At 35.9% G+C, this 24818-nt stretch overlaps 1 protein-coding gene across 1 annotated transcript in view; it reads left to right on the forward strand.

Annotated features, from left to right (window-relative positions):
* The window catches only part of LOC123318419 (leucine-rich repeat serine/threonine-protein kinase 1), a 73285-nt gene that overhangs the window by 5073 nt on the left and 43394 nt on the right, over window positions 1–24818 (forward strand). Inside the window, exons 4-12 of the mRNA XM_044905031.1 lie at window positions 9531–9690; window positions 10009–10174; window positions 10236–10351; window positions 16010–16166; window positions 16226–16540; window positions 16809–17006; window positions 19548–20198; window positions 21169–21338; window positions 21399–21784. Of these exons, the coding sequence (XP_044760966.1) occupies window positions 9531–9690; window positions 10009–10174; window positions 10236–10351; window positions 16010–16166; window positions 16226–16540; window positions 16809–17006; window positions 19548–20198; window positions 21169–21338; window positions 21399–21784 (2319 nt within the window). The remainder of the gene's footprint in view (window positions 1–9530; window positions 9691–10008; window positions 10175–10235; window positions 10352–16009; window positions 16167–16225; window positions 16541–16808; window positions 17007–19547; window positions 20199–21168; window positions 21339–21398; window positions 21785–24818) is intronic.

Consider the following 24818-nt stretch of genomic DNA (forward strand, 5'->3'; position numbering starts at 1 on the left):
CTTAGTAATCCAACTCGGAGAAATCTGGGAAGGATAAGATCAGAACATTTTAAGATCACTCATTTTGAGTATGAACCGTCGTTGCCGAGCTGTAATTAACGCAAGGGGTGGAAATACTCAGTATTAAATCACTTATCAGCATTTCAGTATTTTGAAAATTGTTCATTTCTCTTCTTTCACATAAGATTCGGTGAAATTCTGAATTTTTCTTCCATTTAATGTGTCTTGTTTCGTTCAAAACCTTCCCGAGAGAACATAAAAAATAAGTTATAAAGTCAATGTAGATTTTCAGAATGTGCGTTAATTTTTTTGCGCAGTGTATTTCTGAAACGAAAAAAAAATGGCGATTCTTTCTAGGTCATTTTAAACGACTGTTTCCATAAGAAAAAAAACAACTTCATGTTGTAGCTCAGAAAATATACCTGTTGGAAAAAATCATAGTACGCCACTGTATTGCTATCAAAAAAGTGTCTGTATAATGTTTTCATTTCAACATCCTAGCTCAAACAGGAACAGAGATAATGATCAAAGTTGAAATCGCCCAAATTACAATTTTGGCCTATCTATAACCCGAAAACAAAAGAAGATAGAGGAATGCAGTTGATGGCAATAATAGTTTCTCTATCTCGTTGGGTTGAAAAGTTGTAGTTCAGGTATCACCAATTTTGCCCACTCTGTACAGGGAGGGGAAATTTCGATATTTTAGCACTACAGCTTTTAAACCAGAGGAAATAGACAATATCTGATACCCTATTCTCGTTCTCTTTTTCTGAGAAACTAACAAGAGTGGTAGTTGTTTTTGGCCACCTTCTTTTGTTTTTGAGTTATAAGCGAAAAATGGCGATTTCGAAATAAATTTATATATCCGCTAATGCTGATGATAGAGCTCTGAAATTAAAATATTACACAGGCACTTTTTTAAGTAGAATCCAGTGGCGTGCTTGCCTTTTTAGCAGGATTTTTAATTACTATGACCCAAAGTTATGTTTTTTTAAATAGGAACACTAGATTTCTGTGCAATTTTTTGAAAGCTAAATTTTTACTGATTTCAAAAATATATAACATCATTTGATTTGTATGTAAACCATTTTTCTCAATATTTCTATGGTTTCTACTTTTGATGAGAATAGAAAAATGTAGAATCTTATGATTACCACAGTCTCCTTCTATTAGTCCTTTCATTTCTATGCTTCTCACTCAATTTCTCCAAGATTCAAATCTTGTGAAAATTGGTGGAAAGCATAGAAATAATGACATTGCCGGAAGGAGACTGCTCTTGTTATAGGAAGCTCTATTTTCTGTGCTCGTCAAAAGTAGAAACCATAGAAATATTGGGAAAAAAGGTTTTTGGCCATTCTCTGTTATTTATAACAAATCATATGATGTTATATATTTTTGAAATCAGTAAAAATTAAGCTTTCAAAAAATTGCACAGAAATCTAGTGTTCCTATTTAAAAAAACCTAACTTTGGGTCATGGCTTCGTAATTAAAAATCCTGCTAAAAAGACAAGCACGACACTGGATTCTACTTGAAAAAGTGCCTGTATAATGTTTTAATTTCACAGCTCTATCATCAGTATTAGAGGAGATATAAATTTATTTCGAAAACAAAAGAAGGTGGCCAAAAATGACTTCTACTCTTGTTAGTTTCTCAGAAAAAGAGACCGAGAATGGGGTATCAGATTTTGTCTATCTCCACTGGTTTAGAAGCTGTAGTGCTAAAACATCGAAATTTGCCCACCCTGTACAGTGACTATATAGTCACTGTAGATCAATGGTCAAAGTTACGCCATCTGGTGACGGCGGCGTGGAGTGCCATCTGACGATTGTTCGTCTGATGCGAAAGGCCTAGATACAACCCTGTACCTAAATCCCTTCTCGGAATCACAAATTGGCGTCCGGCACGACGACACCGATAACCTTTAACCGGTGCCGTTCCCTTATCTCTCGACAACGGAGAGAGAGATCTTTCGTTTTCTGAACGTTCGCGTATCTGTCCGTACCCCCGTGTCGTTTTTTTTATTTTTTTTTGAGCGGGATGTCCGCCCTCAGCTCGGTGGGAAGGTGCCTCTTCACGTCCGTCCTGGTCGTCGTTCTGTTCTACATGATCGTCGTCCTGCTGCACAGGAAATTCAAGTTCGAAAGCTGGTTCAGCCGCGACGGGGCCCACTGAAAGGCGATACACGTTGCCCAGTTTTGCGGTGATTCCATCGTCGCCGGACCGTGTGATTCTCGATTTTCGCGGTTTGGTGTCCCCAAGGTCCGGTCGTGGAGGAGAGACGAAGCCCCGCGGAGCGGAGGCCGACGCGTCGAGTCCGCATATCGATTTTCCGGGCGACGCGATAGCAAACTGCGCGATGTGCCTCTGACATGGGACGATTTTCCGCAAGATGTCTCGGAAAGGGGAGAAGAAAGACGCGGAGTTCGCTATAGACGCCTGCGAGTATTTTTCGGACGACTTGAGCGACGGCCGCGTGGGACACAAAGGCAAGTACACGCGAATCGATTTGGGAAGATTCCTTCAATTTAGTCCTATTAAGGGTGACGTCATCGCGTTTCGGGGGCTGTATACCTGGGTCGGTCGAAAAGTTTTAGACTACTTCCGAACTGTTGTCAAACATTGTACTCGGAAATCTCACGGATGTTTTATATGTGTACGATGTACAGGGTGAGTCTATGAATAATGCAAATATTTCAACATTGGGTTCCACTGTTGAAAAAATTGCATTTTTCACAGTTTTCATTCATTCCGAAATGAACACTTTGTTTCTATTTTCAATGATGAACCTTTCAAATTGAAGTTGTTGAATGAATAACCCAATGAAATACATGCTAAGTTTTGGGAAATTCAGAAAAAAGTTGAAGGAAACAAATAAGTTTAAAAACGTTGTTTTTAGAACTCTTGTAACACTTGAAGTTGTGTAAAAATTATTGGACAAATTTTTTAGGCTGCCTAATTTTGAGCATTGCATTTTTACAATAACATCAATATCTTGATTTTGTAATTTTTTTCATATTTGAGGGATCATAGGCCCTAGCCTCCCCTTTCATCATATTATACTAATAATAATAATAATGAATCTTCGGAATTTCCTAAATCAAAATTCAAATGAAAAGAATTTTTACCCGATCTAGCCTCGAACCTGAAATCACCTCGTGATCACCAAAAATCCTAGATTACTGGTCACTATAGAATTTTTCAAAGTTTTGGACAATGTTTTGAAGAAAAATCTAAACATTTGAGTATTCAACATCGAGTTGATACTCACTGTATATACACCTACAGGGCGAGTATTTGACTCGTACAAATATTTTAACAGCAGATTCTTGAGATCGAAAGGAACACTTTTTTCCTATACCATATGTTCCGACAAAGATTATAGAGTTAGGTTAACTCTATAATCTTCGATGTTCCGAATCGCCCAATATCATGAGGAAGGAAGGAACACATCCAAAAGAAAACATCCAAAATTTCCACTATTAACTCAACTCAGAAATATTCAATAGAGAGATGTAAAATATTTAACTTTCAGTTTTCACCATAAGCAATATAATTGATGTACTAAAAATTGTTAGTATTAAATTTAATTAAATGTACCAAAATTGTAAAATACAGGCTGAAGGACCGCTGGTCGATGGCCAATTGCATAGGCAATAAAGACGTTTAATAATAATAATAATAATAAGAAGATATAGCCATTTTAATTTTTCATAATGGGCTGTGCCACCCCTGGAAAAACAAAATTACCTTCAGAATAACTAGCTAAATCTGTGACACTACACATCTATGTACCTTTTAATCAGAGTTGTATTGAGCCACTGGACCCAATTTTTCAAATTTCACCTATACTTTTTAATTTTTGAACATCAAATTACTCGAAAACGACGCATTATACGAGAAGATTTAAAGAATACTTTTATATTAAAAAACGTTAAATGTTCATTAGAAAGCGTCCAACTTAGTTTCAAGTATTGGATTCTTTGAATTTTTTTTATTTTTATGGTACGTTATGGTCATTTAGAGAAATCTGGAAAACCTGGGTGTTCGAAAAAGATTCATCGAATAAATGAAAAACTATACTCCGAAATTAATTTCATTCAATAAAACCGTTTGTGAAACTAAAAATAACATTTTTTTTATGGTTTTTCAACATCTTGTATCTTTCGAACTGAGCTGATTCGGAATAAAAGGTAAAGGAAAAAGTGTTTTTTTTTACCTCAAGAATCTACTGTTAAAATATTTGTACGAGTTAAACCTGTATATTTCAGTTCTTTGAAGAAAACTTAGGGAGTTTTGTAAAACATGATATAGGCACATGATTCATCTAATTCACAACACTTGGATACTTTCTGGATTAGTTATCAGAAGTTCTAATATTGCAGTTTATTCATCATTACAAATAGTATAATATTATTATCGATTCACTCATTGGTATCATCATTAGTTTATAATAGTACAAGTAATAGTATCATTAGTGATTGAGGGTGAATGCAAATTACAAAAATGTAAACAACGTAGCCAACGAGGCAGGCAATGAAAGTTTAATAGTGCTTGTCAAGGTTGGATTCAGAAAAAAATTGAAATTATCATAGACAAAGATTGATTTTGAACGAAATCGTGGTGATATTGTTAACGCTCACAACAGAAGCAATTAGTGACTATTAATATACTATGAAAATCGTTTTCCTTTAAATGAGATCCTCATGGGAATGTTTTATTTGTTAATTCCAAAATAGAAATCACTCTTTTAATATTATTTCCTTATTTCCCTGACTTTATCAGGGCGTTAATTGCCAAAATATTCTGCATAGATGGCTGCTATTTTCTGAACCGAGATGAAATTACGGAAATGAAGAAAGTGTTTTATTTGATGAATGGAAACTATGTATGTATGAGAACTAATGAAACACTCGTCCAACTTTCTCTCCAGGTCTCCACTAGAGGTAGAGAATTTTGTATTTAGATTGGCCCGGTAAATTGGACAAGTATTATTGTTCGTATTTTGCTAAAAAACATTTCTAGAAGTAACCAAAAACCCATATTCCAAATAAATGGATTTTTAAAATAGGCATACATGCGTGAAAGGGGTTGATATTTTGCCCACTCTTTCACAGGTGTTTCTTCACAAGTCAGCGCGAGCATTCTCCCGGCGACTGAAAATTTTTAGAATCGTGGAGAAATCATTGAAGGTCATTATAATATACCCCAAGCTCCACTGAAATAATTTTTTTTGAACATTCAAAAATGTTCAAATGAAAGTTTGTTAGTCTTAAGGGGGACATCGAATGCAGACATTTAATCTGACCTCGGAGTTTGATTTGAAGATCATGTAGACTTTTTGAATAGAGAATATACATTTTCAATTGCAGAATATTAATATTCGTGAAAAATTTCCCGATTAGTTTCTCTGAAGAAGTGTGTTCTGCTTGAGATGGTCATGGTAAAGTTATTTCTCATAGAATCATTTGTTTTTTGTATTACGTATGAACATATTCAAAAAGAAAAACTAATTTTCTGAAATTTTTCACAACCCACAGATGACTTCATACTCATCTGTGCCGTATACCGCGATAATAAAATTTCACCGCATGCCGAATTTTGAAATTGTTACCAGTGCAAAACAGATTTGGTATAATTGTGAATTTCAAATTGTGATTAATTTGAGACAATTTTTGCTAGTATTATTTCTTCGTATTATTCCCCCTATGATACAAAATCAATAAAAAAGTTGAAATAATCGATTTGCTCCTGCTTAAATCCTTGCACTAATTTGTCTGGAGCAATTCAGATGGAAAAAATTGTTGCCTGACAATGAACGAAAAAAAACCTCTTGGTATAACTTCGTAACGTTCATCAGACGAATTCTAAAAAATCTTCAGAATTGTCTATTGACGTTTGTCAGGCAACAATTTTTTTCATCTGATTTGCTCCTGTCAAATTAGTGCAAGAATTTACACAGGAGCATATCGATTATTTCAATTTTTTAAATTATTTTGTTTCAGAGACTGGGAGTGAAAACCCTGAATAATTTCAGAAGATGCAGAGTCCTACCAGATTGGATTTCAATCGATATCTGTTCATTTTTTTGCTGGCCTGGTACCAACTTTGTTTTTTCAAATAGGAATCTATATTTTTTTATAACTTTTTCGGTTTTCCCATGAAATTTAAAAGACTATGTATATCTTTACGTCAGAAATATTTACAGTTTTAGAGATTATGAGCACATAGGTTTTTTTTCAAATATTCGTTACTCACGATATGCGGAATTGTAAAGTTATGCCTAGTCCCACTTGAAGTTTTTTTGAGCAACTTTTATACATGGGTTACTCTCTCAAATGATATATCTGAAATCAACCTGTGATATACTGTACCCAGGGTGTTCAAAATTACACATATTGTGATTGAAAATTAGAAGTAACTTTCCTATTTCAAATGGAACATCCTGTATATTAGTAATCCATGAAAAGAGGAAATAAATGTTCTACTAATTTCATTGAGCATTCCATATAACAAGTTCAATTAGTCTATGATCTCGATCGCTTTAAAATATCACAAAATTAAAATTCCTAACAATTCAAAATAACGTGCGTTCAAAAAAATTCGTCGTCAAGTAGGCTATGAAATTTCGAACGTCGATATTTCGTGTATTAACATAATTCTTAGCTTTTGCTGTACTATTTTCCAGGTGAACTGTCAAGTTAGAAGTTAGCATTTTGTATTGTTGTTGAATTAAAATCATCAGGAAACTATAAAGATGGTTTTTACTTTTTACGAACGTGCAAAAAGCATTTATTATGGAATCCCACTTCCAAATTGGAGAGAAAATAGAAGGAGAGTGGAAATATTCTTCAATATTCCAGCGACATTCCCAATGTTGCTGAAAGAATCAATTTTTTGAAAGTATACTGTTTTGCGATGCGTTGAAGGAACAGGTATGTTCAAGCCAAAAAAAGTAGTCGACCGAAGAAGATAATCTCAGAGTTATTCAGCAATAATGAAAATATGATGACAGAAGACAGAAACTCCACGAACCTCGTTTAAAATTTTTACCAAGAATTTTTCTAGCCGCCTCAGATTGGTTGGATTCTTGATCTGACTCAATGGAAGAAATGCTTTTCTCACTTTGGGCGACTTTAACTTTTCCTCAAAAGTGCCTTTCCACTTTCCAGACAAAGTTATGATGTATAGGTTAATGTCATCATTGTTTACATTTTGGGAAGATGAAGTAATTCAAGAAAAGACCTACGTTAAGACACCGAATATCAACGTTTAAAATTCCATAGCCTGCTTGACGACGAATTTTTTTGAACGCACGTTACTTTCATATATCTATGAACAAAATTCGTCAAACTGTGCTATCTAAAGCAGAGAAAACGAAACTGAATCGAATCAGTGCTCACATTCCAACCATGATCTCTGATAGCTATCAAAGTTATTAGACTGGAGTTGTCATCGATCGTCTGAATGTATGAAGCAAGTAGGTATACCAAATTCAGGTCCGAACCAAGACGATTGAAAATTTACTCTTCGTTAACTTATGATAAGAATAAGACCTTCAATCGATTGCGATCAAAAACCTAAGTCACTAGGAGATAATGGGAGAAGGTAAATATATTATGTGCCACCTGTATCGATGTAAAATACCGAAGCAAAATTATCGAGGAAAAAGACAATATGCTACCTTAGAAAACGCAGAAGCCAGTTGGTGTATCATAATATGCCAGTTCACTAGACAGACTTGTAGTAGATGGTGAAGAGCAGAGGGATGTGATCGTTACGCAGCCCTAGTTTTGTGAGCGAAAAAAAGCGTAGCTGATAAAAGTTCAGTACTTATGCTTTTTTTGACTTAGTCCAGTAGTTGCAGAAAATACTTTAGTGGCGAACTTCAAACACCAATACCAGCTTGAGATGAGCCTTCCACATAGAAGAAAAACCTGAAATCTGAAATGAATATTCTAGACCAAAATTCAGAGAAATTATCGATTACGTCATTTCTCAAATTTGAAACACACTATGTAATATATATGCTTACAGGAAATAGAGCGCAATTTAAAATTCTAATCGACCTGTCCGAACACATTTACAACACAAAAACTGTCCTTGATTTACCTAATTCATCCCAACTTAGAAAATCGCATTGAATAAGAGGAAGATGGTGATTAATAGGTCCGCAGAAAAGTAAAAGAACTTTTCAATTGAGAATTTATTTGTAGTATCGACAATCTGAAACTCTATCTGCAACCCATTATTCATTCCCAAAGAATGTGGTTTTCAATAAGATGTCCAACATTACTTGATTTTCAATCCCATCGAGGGGGTTGATCCAAGGTTTTACAAAGCTAAATGATCCAAATGGTCGCGAAATTAATAGATATTTCGTGTTTGAATTTCAAAATAGAAATTTATGTACCAAGGACGCAGATGAGACTATCGAGCAGGCGAGACAATAGACATTTTCGTTCCGAAGTGCATATTTTATTTTTTTCATCGACCTCAAATACCTCCCCTGTTTGCTGGCGTCGGCTACGACACCGTAGTTGCCATTTTCTTCCCTCTGGAAGATTGTAACTACATATATCTTTATTTTCCTGTGGTTCCCGATCATCATTATGATCTGATATGGGTGAATTAGGTGGAATTGGAATTTCTGCTGGATATACGTCGTCTGTTTGGTAGTTCATTGGCCCACCTTCTTGATCTGGTATTTCCTCAGAGTATGACCCTCCAGGTACTGCTTCGTTATATTGCGGTATATCATGGGTATGATATACCGCAATACTCAATAGTTTGCGAACTAGGCTGTCTTCGTCTGATGCAGATTTCATTGTTGAATCTGGTTTGCATTGAATTCCTGCATCCGCTAGCAGGTGGAATGTTGGATTGTCCTAAAAATATTATATTGTGTTCGTCTAATAGTTTGAGGGATAATTCATATTTGGAGTTTGGGTAAGAATGTGAATAAGGAATATGAAGTATTTTCGAAAAAAATGTTTTTGTGGATACCTGCTGTTAGTGATATCCCTATCAATATACATTCTCAATTATAACGAACCCACGTTCTTAATTTATTCGTAAAATCTAGCCGATTTCGTAAAGAATTAATTCGACAACAGCAATGACAGTTATTACTCCTCTTGCCGTGCCGTATCATATTGTATCGGCAACGGACGGAAAATACTTTTTTCTTCAAGCGTGCAACCCTTTTCCCGCACTCACTTCATGTCGCAAAGAATCATTTTCCCAAACGGTGCGGGAAAAACGCCTGCTAATCCTTTCCGTTAGGAAAATAACTATATTTCAAAAATAGTCGAGTGTGCAAAGTGGTAATTGCCTACACGAAACTGCCATTGCCCGAACGATGCGAAGCAGCAATTCTAATATGGCTCCGAAATTTTATCATAATTGAACCGAACGCTAAAGGTGGTCATTTATGATGTCAGAAATGCGGCAATTTCTAAGGACATAACGGATCTCAAATGTAATAATTATTCCATAACTTATGGCTAAGAAAAGCATTTTCCGTTTCAGATGCGAGAGAGAAGAATCGACAAAGTAATCACTCTGCCCTGCGAATTGCGTGCACTAAAGGCGATGTTGATTCAGTTAAACAGATAATTTCTTCCCTCTACAAAGATGCTGAGCTGATAATAAATATGGCGCCTAGCGGCGCAAATACACTCCTTTTTCTGTAAGCATTAATATTAATGTGCGTTGAAAACAAAGAGGTTCTAGTAATTTTAAAATAACTGGAAGCGGTGTGCTTGGCTATAGTTGAAATTTTCTCTGTATTTTGTTGGGGATGAAATATAATATTTTTAGAATTTGTACCTAAAATTACGTGGATAAAACGAAGAACGTTGACTGACATGTCATATTGCTGAATTCATGATGTTAGCTTTTGAATCTTCAGAAGTTACTCGGCCTCTTTTTTCTCAACACCTTATTACTCCTGTAGATGATTTCACTATGTTTTCTCAATATTTTTCCCATTTTAAATATCTTGCAGAGCATGCCAAATAGGAAACAAAGAAATAGTGAAGATATTATTAGATCACGGTGCAGATGCCAGATATCACCCCATAACCAAATACTCCCCTCTGTATATAGCTTGTTATCATGGGCATCAGGAAATTGTGGAAATTTTACTCCTACGGTTTCCCGAATTGGTGCAGGTAGGTTACCGAACATTAATGTTATACAATGCCTCTGTGATTCATTTACTGAATTTTTCAGCAACACACTGTGGAAAGATGGTTGCCTACGCACGCCTGCTGTATCAACGGTCATGCCAGTGTATTATCCTTGCTGTTCAACTTTCCCTATCCTAGTCATATCTTACGGAGATACAGGTAATTGATTGGTGAATATGTTTTACCTATACAAAGCTAAATTTAGCATACAAAGCGAAGAGAATTTTTCAACGATGATTCTGTTGGAGTTTAACTGGTAACCCGCAATGTACTATTGAAATAAAAGCATTCAAAAGCATTATGGTGGAAATATTGCAAAAGTGTTTCGAGTGTGAATATAATCTTCGAGAGATTCAGAAGAACAGTTTTGTACCACTACTTCATGGTTCAATTATATTTTATTTATCTTAGTGTGACAATGGCATCAAAAGGTTGATAGGAACATAGCCAGACTATCCATACTGTTAAAATTATCATCAAGTTCAATAAGAAATAATCGGGTCTAATGAAATGTTCATTAATTTGTAATAATACGTTTCAAATTAATGTCGTTTTTAACTTTTGTTCGAGCGCTCCGAAACCTAAAGAAATATGGGAGATTATGAGTAATTTCATTGACAAAGCAATTCCGATTAGTGTAGTAAAATGTTTTTTTCGTCTGTTTTTTAGACAAATTAATAAGAATTATTTCAGTTGAGTAGTGAACTACTGGAAGTGAAGTGTTGTTATGAATGTGCTATGTAAATATTGTAATAACTTAGTTGTTTGTGTTATATAAAGATTTTTCAGTGAAAGTCGGCTATGGAATATAAGGGATGTTGAACTGTAGCTCAATGAATCACTTTTTGTGTTATCGATCCTTTTGACTAAATAGACCCTCTTTTATTTTTATTCGGTACATTACGATTTAATTCTAATAGATATTAGTGCCTGTGCCGTTTGATACTGATTTCATAGAGCAGTTTATAAAAGTAATTTCTTTCCATCACTCCACAAACTAATTTATAAAAACTTACATGTAAAATATATATTTTGAACCTCTAGTCAGAAAAATTTGTGTGTATATAGATGAATTGTTACGTATCTTCGTTAATTAAATTGTTCAATTTATTACACAGAAGTTTCTTTAGATTTATTTACATATAAAGAAATGTATCCATAATTTCTATTCATATCCACACCACTGGTCGCACTATCAACACCGAGGTTTAAGTGCTGTGAGGCGACATACCGACTGACTCATCAAAATATCTGAGGAAAATTTGAAAAATTGCTGCCTTTTCGAATGCTCTTGGTATCATGCATCACGCTCAACTAATAGATTGAGACTTTCTTCGAAATTGCCGGCATTGAAATAGTAGCTTTTTTCATTACATATTTCCACGAGAAAATAGTTCGTGTTTTGTTAAATAGCAGAGTCAGATCAAGGAACTTTTGGTTCTTTCTAACATTTTCATTATATCATTTCAGTGATATTGCAATGACACTGCATCTTCTGAGCATCTTGTATACAGCTAGAGTTCTTCTCTCATTTTCTCAAACTAAGAAAACTACTCTTATGCTACCTACTTCGAGTTCTCGTGTTTTTTAATACCAGAGGAAAAACCTTTCAAATCGGAATAACCCTGTGAAAACCAAGAATTATTTACTGCCTTTGCAAAAAGTAAACAGGACCAACAAAATATACCTCGATTGAAATTGGTGAAGCACAAGGACTAGTGATTGTCATACAATGGGTCTTGAAAGATCGTGAAAATGTTACGCCGAATTTTTTATCAGATATAAGAAGGTACAGCGAAAAGGGGCTTTCGAGTAAGAAAAATAATTGAAATGAATAAAAGAATGTAAGGAAATTAAATAATTTTGATTGGTAGATGTACCGAAGACTTTCGAGGGTAGGTAGGCGGTGCCTACAATCACTAAATTCAATAACCGACTTCTGCCTACTAACCTCCCGCTCCTATAGTTTGTCCAATGGCTTCTAGCGATGGTGCTAGAACGTCTAGAATTTATCAAAAGAGGACGGGAACAAATTGAGTCTCCTCAAACTGATCAGTTCTCGGTACGGTGAGTAAATCTGCAGGATTTACTTATTTATTATATTCTGCAGTTCCCCTATTGTTGAAATTGAAACCTAAGAGCCATCGTTCCGGGTGGAATCCTTCTCGGTTTGTAACTGCTTGCCAGTATCTGGAGCCTTGTCGAGCATGCTGCCTGAATCGAGTTGAACTAGACTACAATCCTACTTTGCTACAGCCATTTTCTTGTTCTTGCCTTCTGTCTGAGACTAAACAGCGGCTTCTTGTCCTTGTCCTCAGTTAACCAGGGAAGAACTGCTCAGTGACTGAAAAGAAAATATGGCATTAATGGCCAACCAACTTAGAATTCTGCACAAGTTCAGCTCGCTGTTTGGTCAGTTCAGGCACACAACCGCCCTTCTTTCTGATGGCGAAAGCTATTTCACTGGATATTTGCAGGTATTGAGCTACACAAAAGGCTTAGAAAACAAATCTTCTGGCTGCTCCATGATAATGCCAAACCTTGCCTCACCGGCTCCAACATACTTTGTCATAAATTTTATGAAACTCGTATTTTCACGGTCAGTATTCTCATTGGTTTCGCCCGGGTCATCAGTTTCACCATTCATTCATTGCTGCATCCCGTTACGGGGAATAAATATACAAAAAAAAAAAAACGGTGCGAACAGACTTATAATTTTATAGGGCGAATTGCGACTGTGTGCCCTTCTGTGACTGAAGAGACACTCCGGGCATGTATAGTCACCTACCAGATCTAGCCGCCGCTGTATCCTTCTCGAGTTTCCATTATAACTGTGTACCAAAGACCTCCACTGTGACCTGTAAAACGCTAGTTCTTCCCAGTTATGATTGGCATTAACAAGGATTTCAGGGATTGATGTAGTATATCCTTAAACCGCTTATACTGGTTTCCGGGCTCCCTCAGTGAATTCGCTATACAGAGCTATTTTGGGGTGTCTTGTGTCTTGCATCCTCAGAATGTGGCCGCTCCATCTGAGTCGGGCCCTAGTTACTTGAGTCTTAATTATTGTACAATATCTACGCTGTATTTACTGTTTATTTACTTATTTTTTTATTGAAATGAGCATTACCGAGTACACAACCCATTTGAAAATACATAATTACAACAAATTACAAACAGAAACAAAAATATAACAAATGATTACCAAACAAAGAACTACAAAAATTATTTCAAAACTGTAGCAACAATAATTAACGATAAGGGCGTTGCCCCACCAAAGCTATGCAACAGGGACGCCACAGCTATACGATTTTGTATGCTAGAAATTGACCTGCCTGTTGCTCGGCAACAACAAGACGACACGATGCTTTCTGTAGCGTCAGTGGGAATGAAAACATGGCATGAACACGAAAGATACACGCTGGCGATATCGGATCCTTGTCGCGTCGCTGATGTGTTGCTTTAGTGGGACAAGGCCCTAAATATGGGGTAAAACTCTCTTGAAGCAAATCTTTGATACGCCAAATAAGTTCAAGACTGGGTGAAAATTGTTGAAAAGGTGTCACCTGATAGAAAACAAATCGATCACGAGTGTTGACCGTGGAAAAATTCAGATTGAATTTGTATTACAAATCTTCTTCTTCTTCCTTTTTAAAGCTAAGCAAATTGCTTGTTCTTTCTTCGCTCACTGCCTGTGTCTATCCAGCTGGTAAATTGTCGCTCCAACGTTTACGTGGTCTTCCCACACTCCTGCGACCAATTGGTGATTTGTCTCGTGCTATTCTTACTAGTCTGTTATCATCCATGCAATCGATGTGTTCATTCCATTCCTGTTTTCTCTTCAATACCCAATCATTGATGTTTTCAATACCTCACATCCTTCTGATGTTCTCGCTCCTTACCCGATCTGTGAGTTTTTTTCCTGCTATTTTTCGTACCACTTTCATTTCAGTGGCCTCCTATATTTGTCTTGTTTTGGAGGTCTCTGGCCTAGTTTCTGCAGTGTAGGTGAGAATGGGTCTAATTGCCGACACAAATCACAAATCATGCCATTGAACAGCTTTTAGCGAAACAAAAGATCTAAGAATATCAATAAGTAAGATGTCCTAGATTCCAAAGAGGACAAAGGAAGAAGAGACCTCAAAGCAACATAATCAATGCGCACATACATAAATATATATGGACTACCTTTTTTTCCCCTGGGCAGTCATTAGACACGTTTCCCATCATTTATATTTTTATTACCTCGTATGGTCCTTCCCAATCTTCCTGTCGTTTGGGTGATACACGGTTGTGATAACGGAAATTACAATTGGAGGTTACTGGATAAATAGAGAGAATCAACCTTTATCCGGGATTCCCTGCATATTGGATGTTCATCTTAGTGCTTTTTTACAAACTTCCAAAGATTTTTCAACAGTAGTGTCACAACTTTCCACATGATAGTATGATACAATAAAGCACTTTTCCTATGATTATTATATAAACTTTTTGTAGCCCTATCATTCTTCTCTGCTAGGTTGGAATAGACAATATAATTACAAAATGTGTACAGGGACAGGACGGAGGGTTTTGAAAAAATCATAAAATCAGTCCTCACTCAAAAGCAAATTCATTGACGGATTCATTTTCGCAATGAAATAGCGTTTGCGACAATTAAGTGTGGAAGATCAGTCATGCTGTGACCGTTTTTGACGATGCATTGCTGGAGGCAATCTTGGAAGGACGAACCTGGTTTCTAGGTTTGGTGATGTTCAATATTGTCCCCCACGATCTCAAATTTGGAAAGAGTCTATGCGAACTTTCAAGAACGCCTGCAGCACTGCATCAATGGCCACCACATGACTGATGTGATCTTCCACACTTAATTGTCACTAATGCTATTTCATTGCGAATTTGAATCTGGCAATTAATTTGCTTTTGAGTGAAAATGACCGATTTTAGGATTTTTCAGGCCCGGTTGCTCAGTTGGGGATTGAAGTTGGTCCTAGATTAATTTTGACGTCCATTTCTGTCAGGTTAATCTAGGATCAACTTAAATCTTGTGTATGTAGAGTGTGCATGAATAAAATTTTGTCCTTATAAGTATAAGGTTAAAAGAAGTAAGTTCGTCAAATACTTTGAAAACTGTTGTTACATACAGGGTGGGCCTTTTATTTGTGCATATATTTCAAGAGTAGATTCTTGAGGTCAAATGAAACTTTTTTTCCTTACCATTTTTTCCTTTTCGTTCTAGATAAAAAGATATAACCATTTTAAATTTTGTTAATAAGCTATACCACCTCTGGAAAAACAAAATTCCTTACAGAAGAATAATACTCGAAAATGGCACATTATACGACAAAATATGAAGAATACTGTTATTTTCCAAAGTGATCAGATATTTATTTGTGATCTTTCAACTTACTATTAAGAGTTATGCGACTCATATCAAAATCATTTCATTCGATGAAATAGTTTGTAAGGTATAAACAAAATCAAATTTTTTTGATGGATTTTCAACTCTCGTATCATTTCAACCGAGCCGAATGGGGAAATAATGGTAAAAAAAATGTTTCTTTTGGCCTCTGTCAAAATATGAGTAAAAATCAACGATTCACCCTGTATATATTGCAAAAACTCTACTCTATTGATGCTTCTTTCTGACAGACTATTATAAAACTAATGTGCTCTTTGAGTTGAACACTACATTTTTCTACATGATAATATATGTAGCTGGGTGTTTTTTTGCTCATCATAACTCTTTAATTAGACACTTCTATTGTTATCTTGATGAATATCGCCAGTTTTCATTCGCATCTTCTTTCTTTGTTTCAGAGACGCGACGGAAAAATGGGAATACTTCATGCCCTTCGATATAAACGAAAGAGACGCAAGCGGCCAGAATATTTTATATCTGGCTTGCCTACTGGGTAATAAAGCACTTCTCGACGTAATAATAACATTCAGAGTTAGAGCTACGCGAGTACCCAACGTAAGTGTTACATATTCCATTCGAATGTACCTTCTCTAATCAAATCAAAAAAATCGTAGAATGAAGATAACGTGAATTCAACTCCAAATGAAGAAATAACATCGCCGCCAAGCCCGAGTAAGCGAAGGATCTCAGATGGCATCCAGTCAATCATGTCCAAACTGAACCTGAGCAGGAGCTCGTCCTTCGAAAAGACGGAATCAAGTTCGTTCTTGATGATATGTCCGCTGAAGGTGGACATGTATTGCAACAATAACACTGAGACCGCCCTGCACGCAGCCGTCAAAGGGAAGCATTATGAGATGGTCGCGGCTCTCCTGAAGATGAAGGCGGATCCTAACGCTAAGATCAAAGTTTACCATGACATCAACGATGTAAGCTATTTGATTGATTATAGATGTCACCCAGGACAATCGAGTATTCTTTTTCCTTTCGAAAAACAAATTCAACAGGCATATTAGCTAACCACAAATTCATTAATCCTTTAGTAAATCTTCTTGGTGGTGAGGTCAAATAACCACCGCTTTTTTTTCTAATTTCTTGGTGAAAACTGTTTTTTTAGTCATTCAATTAATTCGGTCCTGAAAGGGTTAAATTAGATTAAACCAGCATTAAAAATACAATCGAACTTCCCTCTTTCAGAGTTTCACGTGTTCCATGTTAGAAGAAGACCTTAACTCCGTACAGTCAACTGCCCTGGAAGAGGCTTGTGGGAATAGAGACGTAGCCATCGTGGATTTGTTGTTGAAAAACGGTGCAAGAGATGACGATTGCAAAGCCTTAATAATCGCGTTCAAGAATAAAGATGAAACGTTAGTCGCTAAATTGTTATCCACCAAGGTAAGGCTTCTTTCACAGATTATTCGGGTTAACGCTTGAGATTACTGTCGAGAGCAACATTGATTCGAATATAAGCATGCATGAATTTCAGACTGAAGGTTGAAGCCTATCCTTGGCTCACCTGTCTCTAACCTTTAGAGGAAATGAAATGAGAGAGAACCTAAAATGAAAATAAAACAGTTTTACCTTCACCCACCTAAAGGTGCTGTCGTAATAGATAAACAAGTGCCGTGTCTAGGCTAGGTTATACACGTTTCTGTCTGAAAAAATCATAATCGAACCGTCACTGTAATTAATTCGGTGAAATCAATGAAACACTGTTCTGATGTGTTGGAATAACACACAACTCTCGGTATCCACTGAAGGGAGCCAAACGTATTTTATTGAATTGATGTGGCCGATACCTTTCACACACCTGAAGATGCTATTGTGATAACGAAACACGTGTCGTAGTTGGAATACCCATTTTTGTAAAAATCATATTATCTATTTGTAGCCCACCGCTTTACTCACATTTCAGTGTTTGTTTTCGTATATCTTAATCAGACACTATTATACAGGGTGTTTCGAAAAAAGGTGACCCCGTCTCAAGGATAGGTAGAAAACTGAAAAATAATCGAGGCTTGCTCAGTTAAAAAAATTCGTAACGCCATCCGTATTCAAGACAAGTATCTACACTTTTTGTCGCCCGGGGCATGCAAGCCCCCCCTCCCTTCGAGTTCGAAGATTCCAAGATAGCTATCTACCTACATTAAAAAAAACCGAATGATGAAAATATTAGTAAAGGGTTTTTCAACAAGAACTTTGTTTTTCACTATGGCCCCACCGGAACTACATGAAATTTTTGACATTTGGTTTTGGACATATCTATAGTAGAAACTTGAGCAATTGTTACAATGAATTCCATTTCACTCAAAAATCGTTTCAAAATAATAAAAATTCACTATGAAGATGGTGGATCTGTAAAAGTTTTCGGTCAACATAATCGAGAGATGTTAACAACTAAATTTTGGCCTATTGTTGAAGATATGTATATCACAAATATGTGGTTTCAACAAGGCGGTGCCACAAGTCACACATCTACCGAAACAATGGATTTATTGCAAACCAAATTTCTTGATCGCATAATTTCACGAAATTTAGACGTTAAAGGGCTAGCTCGGTCATGCGATTTAACACCGCTGGATTATTTTTTATTGGGTTATGTTAAAGACTATCTATACGGAGCCAATCGAATCGATTGCAGCTTTAAAACTCAAAATTCGTGAAGTGGATAACGAAATAGACCCACCATTTTGTCGAAAAGTGATTACAAACTTTGATGAAAGAATCGTCATCTGTAACCGTGGTTGTGGTGCACATTTATAAGATATCATTCTCCATTCATAATTGCCAAACCTTCTTTTCTGAATAAAATAAAAATTTGAATCATTGTCATCTGGATTTATTGTTTTATTTTGATTTACAAAACAAAGTTCTTGTTGAAAAACCCTATAAATATATTGTAGTTACTTTCAAATTTGATGTCAAACATACCATTATTGCGTTGCAATTCTTTTACTTTAGTCTAGACTGGAGTATAGGAGTGTTTTTTTCCAAAAACACATTTTTGAAAATCGCATCTACAGGGTGTGGCGTAATGAATGTATAATATGCGTAGAGGACGTTAGGGCGGTTCAGAAAAATATGTTTCATGTCCAGTAAAAGTTCCTCGGTTTTCGAGATATTTGACATTTTCGAAAATTAGAAAAAAATTTCATCCTTTGCCACTCTTTTCTTAGAACATAAATACATGGAATGGATATTGACGTGCTATGAATGTATTTGTTGTGGTACAAACATTCGATGCTTCTCTGTCTCTCATAAATGAATTTATGTAGCTCCTATCTTTTTGTACGGAAAATTGACGTGACAATGATGTACGAATCAACTGTCTCAAATGTTATTTATCTTTAATGTGGAGCCAAGCACCCAAATAATTCCATCAAATGTTATTGGCGACACTAATCAACTATCTCACTCCAGTCCTTGGACAACAACAAATGTTTATTTTCCATTCCTTGTATCTATGTTCCAAGACTCTTTTAGGTGACAAGACTCCAAAAGAAGGAATTTTCGCAGTCTGCTTTTTGGATAGTATTTCACGATAGAAGCGCTTAGAATGTAATTTATGATTTTTGTGGCGTATGCATAGTCTTTTTTCAAACAAAGATCTAATTCAAATTTCCCGTTTTGCTTATTTTTTTTTTCCAAGTTTAACATAGCGTGATGTGAAACATAATATGGTTACGTGAGTGCCAAAGAAAGAAAAATCATGCCGGCAATCGCAATCATCAATCAATATGCTTCAACAGTTCGATGTAGGAGCGGCAACGCCTTCAGACCTGTTGAATTACTTGAGATAAGTCGCGACTTAACATAATTTTTTCTATTCCTTGTTTGTGATATGTTAATTTCTTTTTGTTTCTGTTGAAAATATATTTATCCATAACTCGTATCTTTTGCAATTTCTTTCAACTGAAATTAAAGGAATTTTCATAGGCTCATCCAGATACCGAGTTCAAAATCAACAAGAAAGCCATGACTGAGAGCGTGAACGGACCGCAGTACCGAATCTTCTCCAACATAACCCAGCTAACCTACAGCACCATGTTTCCGAACGTCGCGACCATGATCAACTGGCACAGCCAAAAATGCAACTTGAACCACTTGAAGAAGCAGTGGTTGATTGATTGTGCACTCCACCTGAACCCCAAACTCAAGCAAAATCCCAGGAGTCACGATCTATCTCTCTACGCGATAACACGTCTAGATGTCTCTAATAACAGTTTGACCACGGTGCCCCTCGTCGTGTTCCAACTGAGTAGCTTGAGGTATCTGAATCTGTCTCAGAATAAGATTGAGAAGCTTCCCTCGCCGGAATCGCAACCGCAGCAAAAGAGGAGCAGGTTGAAGAAGAACGCCCAAGTCGAATCTGCCGGATTCTGCTGTCCGTGTCTTGAAGAGTTGTATTTGCAAGATAACAAACTGGATCACTTGCCGGACGATGTGTTCAAACTTCCTGCCTTGAACACCCTGGTGGTCTCCAATAACAAGTTGCAGCAATTGCCTTACAGTATGTGGCTGTCACCGAAACTGAAAGAGTTGAATGTATCTTTCAATTTTCTGAAAGAGCTCCCAACGGTTTATGAGGTAAATATCAATTTTATTTCTGTTGAGATAATAACAACAATCAAAATACAACGTCATAGTCAAAGCAGATGTCAATGTTAGTAATTGTTGTTTAAATTATGAACCATATTTATTTTTCTAAATAAGAATAGTATTCAAGATGAGATAGAAAATACCTTTGATCAATTTCATTAGTGGATCTTCTGGAATTTTCACCTCTGGATCTCCCCAAAGTTTACACATTTTTTTTCAACATTCTCTTTGGGATCTCAGTTTTTCACATTCTATAATGGTATTACATTGTCTAACTAAATACAACAAAGTATTTTTCTCTGAAGACAGCAAGGTTGTATCCGTTCTATGTTTTACTGATGACATATTACTTTTTCTGTACTCTCTACGAAATTTTCATCTCTAATTCACCGTGCAACGAGTAATCGTAAATACAAAAAAAAAATTAGCAACTTTGGCAAACATACGAACTCCACTTAAAGTTGCGTTTGAGTATAAGAGAATGCTGATTGAAAGACACTAACCAGTATCTGACGTAATATAGGACACCAACAATAGGCGATTTTTAGTGTTTCTGTTTATAGTGTTACTATAATTTTCTCGTCTAAAACATTCTTCTTCTTTGTTCATAACTTTAGTCATACGTTCTCGTTAATGTTTCCAAAAATACACAATATTATTGATATATTAACTTATTTTCATTGAAACCAATGAAAAAATAATTTATATAATCGATAAAATTCTTTTTTTGTTATGGTTTTTTGCATACTCAAGAACAAAAAAACTACATTATCTAAATCTATATTTCCTGCTCTCTCCTCTTTTATATTGAGAACTGGGACAAAGGGAGTCTATTATTAATCATGGTATTCCACCTCATTGAGTCTCTGATCAAATTACAGAACTCTGATTATTATTTAATTTATCGAAGGCACAATTCTAATATTCAATTCTAACTTATTATCGTAAATCCTTTTAGCAGATGAAAGAAGATCTGGATCACATAAGTATGAGCTCTAGTGACAGCCAGCTTTCGAATTATATCGACGAGAATGACAGCCAACGACACTTGGATTTCGATTACGAAACTAAATTTTATTCGGAGGACAACGTACAAGTGCGTTATAGGCAAAAAGAAAGAATAATGAGGTAGGAAGAGTACATGCCCACATTATTTCCTGCATGAACGAAAACATTTCGATTTTTCAGCCAAATCGAACTCACTAAACACCATATTTGGACCAAGAATGTAGATGTAACCGATCAGGTCCACCACAACAACGAAACCCAAATAGAACTCTCATCGCAACTGTCAGCCCTGAATCTGGCCCATAATTTATTCACGAGCGTTCCGGTAGCCCTTTCTTGTCTAGCAGTCAATCTGACCAGGTTAAACATGGCGTTTAACAGCCTGCGTTCGATGTCGCACATTACCAGCTATCCCAGTTCATTGAGACAGCTCGATCTGAGCCACAATCAGATCAGTTGCTGGCCCAGTTTGCCTCAGGTCGAAACCCAGGACGTCATGGAACTTGCCAATATTGCGTGCTACTCTATTTCTAACAATCTGAAGGATAAAAATCCGTCCGTTGCAGGTTAGTTGATAAATAAAGAGTGATAAACGGTTAACACAACATGAAAAGTTTCCGGTGAACTGGTCATTGGATCATTCACACCGATTCTCTTCTAATATATCTCTGAATATTTTCGTCCGGTGTTGCCACTTCTATGAAGAATTAAATACTCTATTATACTATACAGGGTGGCCATTTGAAAACGGAACAGACGAGATTACAGACGAAATAAATTTTTTCGATAGAAATGCTCGGACAGGTCGATTTCTGTTTCGAGGGGGACAACTTAAGATGTAGGTTACGGACGCATAGCGCTTCAACCCTTGCTACTACAACCCTCACCCCCAATTTTTGAATAGGGAAGATGGGGTGAGTGATACCTCATTTGAAAGGTATTTTTATACTGATTTCAGCACAGTAATTGTTTTTTCATTTTATATATTAGTTCTCGAAATATTCTTAACTAAGTATTTGAAAATGAAGTGGTGTTTTCATGGCACTTGTAGTGTTTTTTTGTGAAAAATCGACATTTTGAGCTTCAAAACATACTTCCTATTAACATGTTTATCTAAATGTCGTTGATTGAAGAATTCTGCGGTTCTATTCGCACATTGATTGTTTGCAAAAAAAAGAGAAATTATTTCCACCCGCTCTGCAATTGAATAAACCATGTCGAACAATGAATTAGAACACATACAAGTCTCGATTCAAAACTAAGAATAATTCACATGTCAAAGAACCAGTAAGCCAACTTAATGATCTGTTCGTAATAAATAAAAAATTATCGATTCTCATTGTTTTGAAAAAGATATGAATTCAATAATCAACAAATTGAAAACATTATTGAAGCCAACTGAGAAAACACTTCATAATTAAGTCGGAAATCGTTTCACGAATTGGGACTGGAATATTTCTGTGGCATCATTAATGATTTGATTTTCTTACCTGGTAATCTGATTAGAGATATGTACGTATTTGGACTTTTTGGAGATTTCTGTCGATCAAGTGTTACCGCATGTTATTGGAAATACTGCAAATTATATCGAAGATAATTTAGATTGAGTTTCAGCAAGATTGAGCTCCTTCGCAATACGCTTTGTTTGTTCGACATCTTGATTAAAGATTTCTATGTCAGTGGATTGGAGGAAGGAAGCCACAGTCATGGTTGTTTTGAAGCTCAAAATGTCGATTTTTCACAAAAAAACACTACAAGTGCCATGAAAACACCCCTTCATTTTAAAATACTTAGTTGAGAATATTTCGAGAACTAATGCATAAAATGAAAAAACAATTACTGTGCTGAAATCAGTATAAAAATACCTTCCAAATGAGGTATCACTCACCCCATCTTCCTCAATCAAAAATTGGGGGTGAGGGTTGTAGTAGCAAGGGTTGAAGCGCTATGCGTCCGTAACCTACATCTTAAGTTGTCCCCCTCGAAACAGAAATCGACCTGTCCGAGCATTTCTATCGAAAAAATTTATTTCGTCTGTAATCTCGTCTGTTTCGTTTTCAAATGGCCACCCTGTATGTACAACAATGCATTCTTCATTTTGAAGAAACTATTTCCGAAATATGTACTTCCTATGATTGGTAAACGGTGTGCAAGATCCAAATGTTCAATAAGACATCTTAGCTGAGCTTCGCCCAACTTCGCATTCGGTGGCCGGTCAGCCTTAAAGTGACGTTAAATTCGATTATGAAACTGGACTTTAAAGGAAGCTTTGAAATTAAAGCAACTTAGGTTTGATTATAAAGCCTGCCGTAAGATTTTAAGTTTCCATGTTAAGACCCGTTTGCACCAAACGCACTTAGTGTTAAGTGTCCCTTAAAATGAACCCTTAACTTAAATTAAACTCTTTGATAATAATATAATAGGGAACTCTAACGATTTGTCAAAATCAGCTATGCGTTCGCTGTCATGGGGTACACAATCTTTTTTCTCCATTGATTCGCATGCTGTTTTGGTCGAGTATTGTGTTTTGTGCATGTTTTTGGAAAAAATGTTCTTCCCTACGTTATATTAGAGTGATTAGACTATAACTTTCTAAGAAATGCCTCTTTACACTGATAAAAAAAGCTTTGTGTGCCCCACGGCAATGAACGGTCAGCTGCTTTTGACAAATCGTGCCCTATATACTTCATTCAATTTTATTTTAGCAGTCGATTGGCCATGGAAATTTGACACATGTATAGTACGAAAATGTGGGGTTATGAAGCTTGTCAAAACATTTTTTGGTTTTAAATCAACGCTATGTTGCCCGTTCTACGTAAAAGTTTCTGTTATTACGCATTTTATCACAATGTCGAATCTCTTCGGAAAATATGTAACGAACATAATTGAAGTTTATACAAAATGTTTGAAGACATACCAAATCCAGTTATTTGCATGGAAAATACAAGAGATCAGTAGAATATCATAATATGCACTAGCTTGAGGAGAGTTAATGTTCGTTATCTTTGGCTGAAGTTTGAATACGTTACATCAGTTGTAGGTTTTAAAAATATTAACCCGAAGATGAAATGCATATGATGCAGTGGTTGGGAATGGGTATCTCCCGAAGGAATTAACAGATAATTACAAAATGTTAAATTCTTCAACAAAAATCATCTTGCATAATATATAAGTAAAAGGAATTAAAGGAAGTTTCATATTAAGATGCAACCGTTGAACAAAAATTTCACATGAATAAACAAGTAACAGGGCAACTTGCGCGTATTTGTGGCTATTCATCTTAATACATTGATGTAATAATAATAATTAGGTATTTATTAGTACCTTAAGACATTTACATTGTATAGGACGAGTCAAATGAAAAATAGAAAAATCCATTTTAGGGAACTTATTCTCCGATGACATTTATCGAAAATCCTATAGTAAACTTTTCGCATTAATTCACTCAAACATAAAATTCTCAAATGCCACCACTTTTTTGGGTCTCCCAATAGAAGGAAATTCTTTTAGATTCAGTTGAAACATTATATAAATTCTCTTACATTGAATATGTATGTTCGCTACCGTCTGACGTATTGTGGATTTTAGAATATCAGGGTA

Source organism: Coccinella septempunctata, chromosome 8 (assembly GCF_907165205.1).
Source record: "Coccinella septempunctata chromosome 8, icCocSept1.1, whole genome shotgun sequence".
NCBI classification, from domain to species: Eukaryota; Metazoa; Arthropoda; class Insecta; order Coleoptera; family Coccinellidae; genus Coccinella; species Coccinella septempunctata.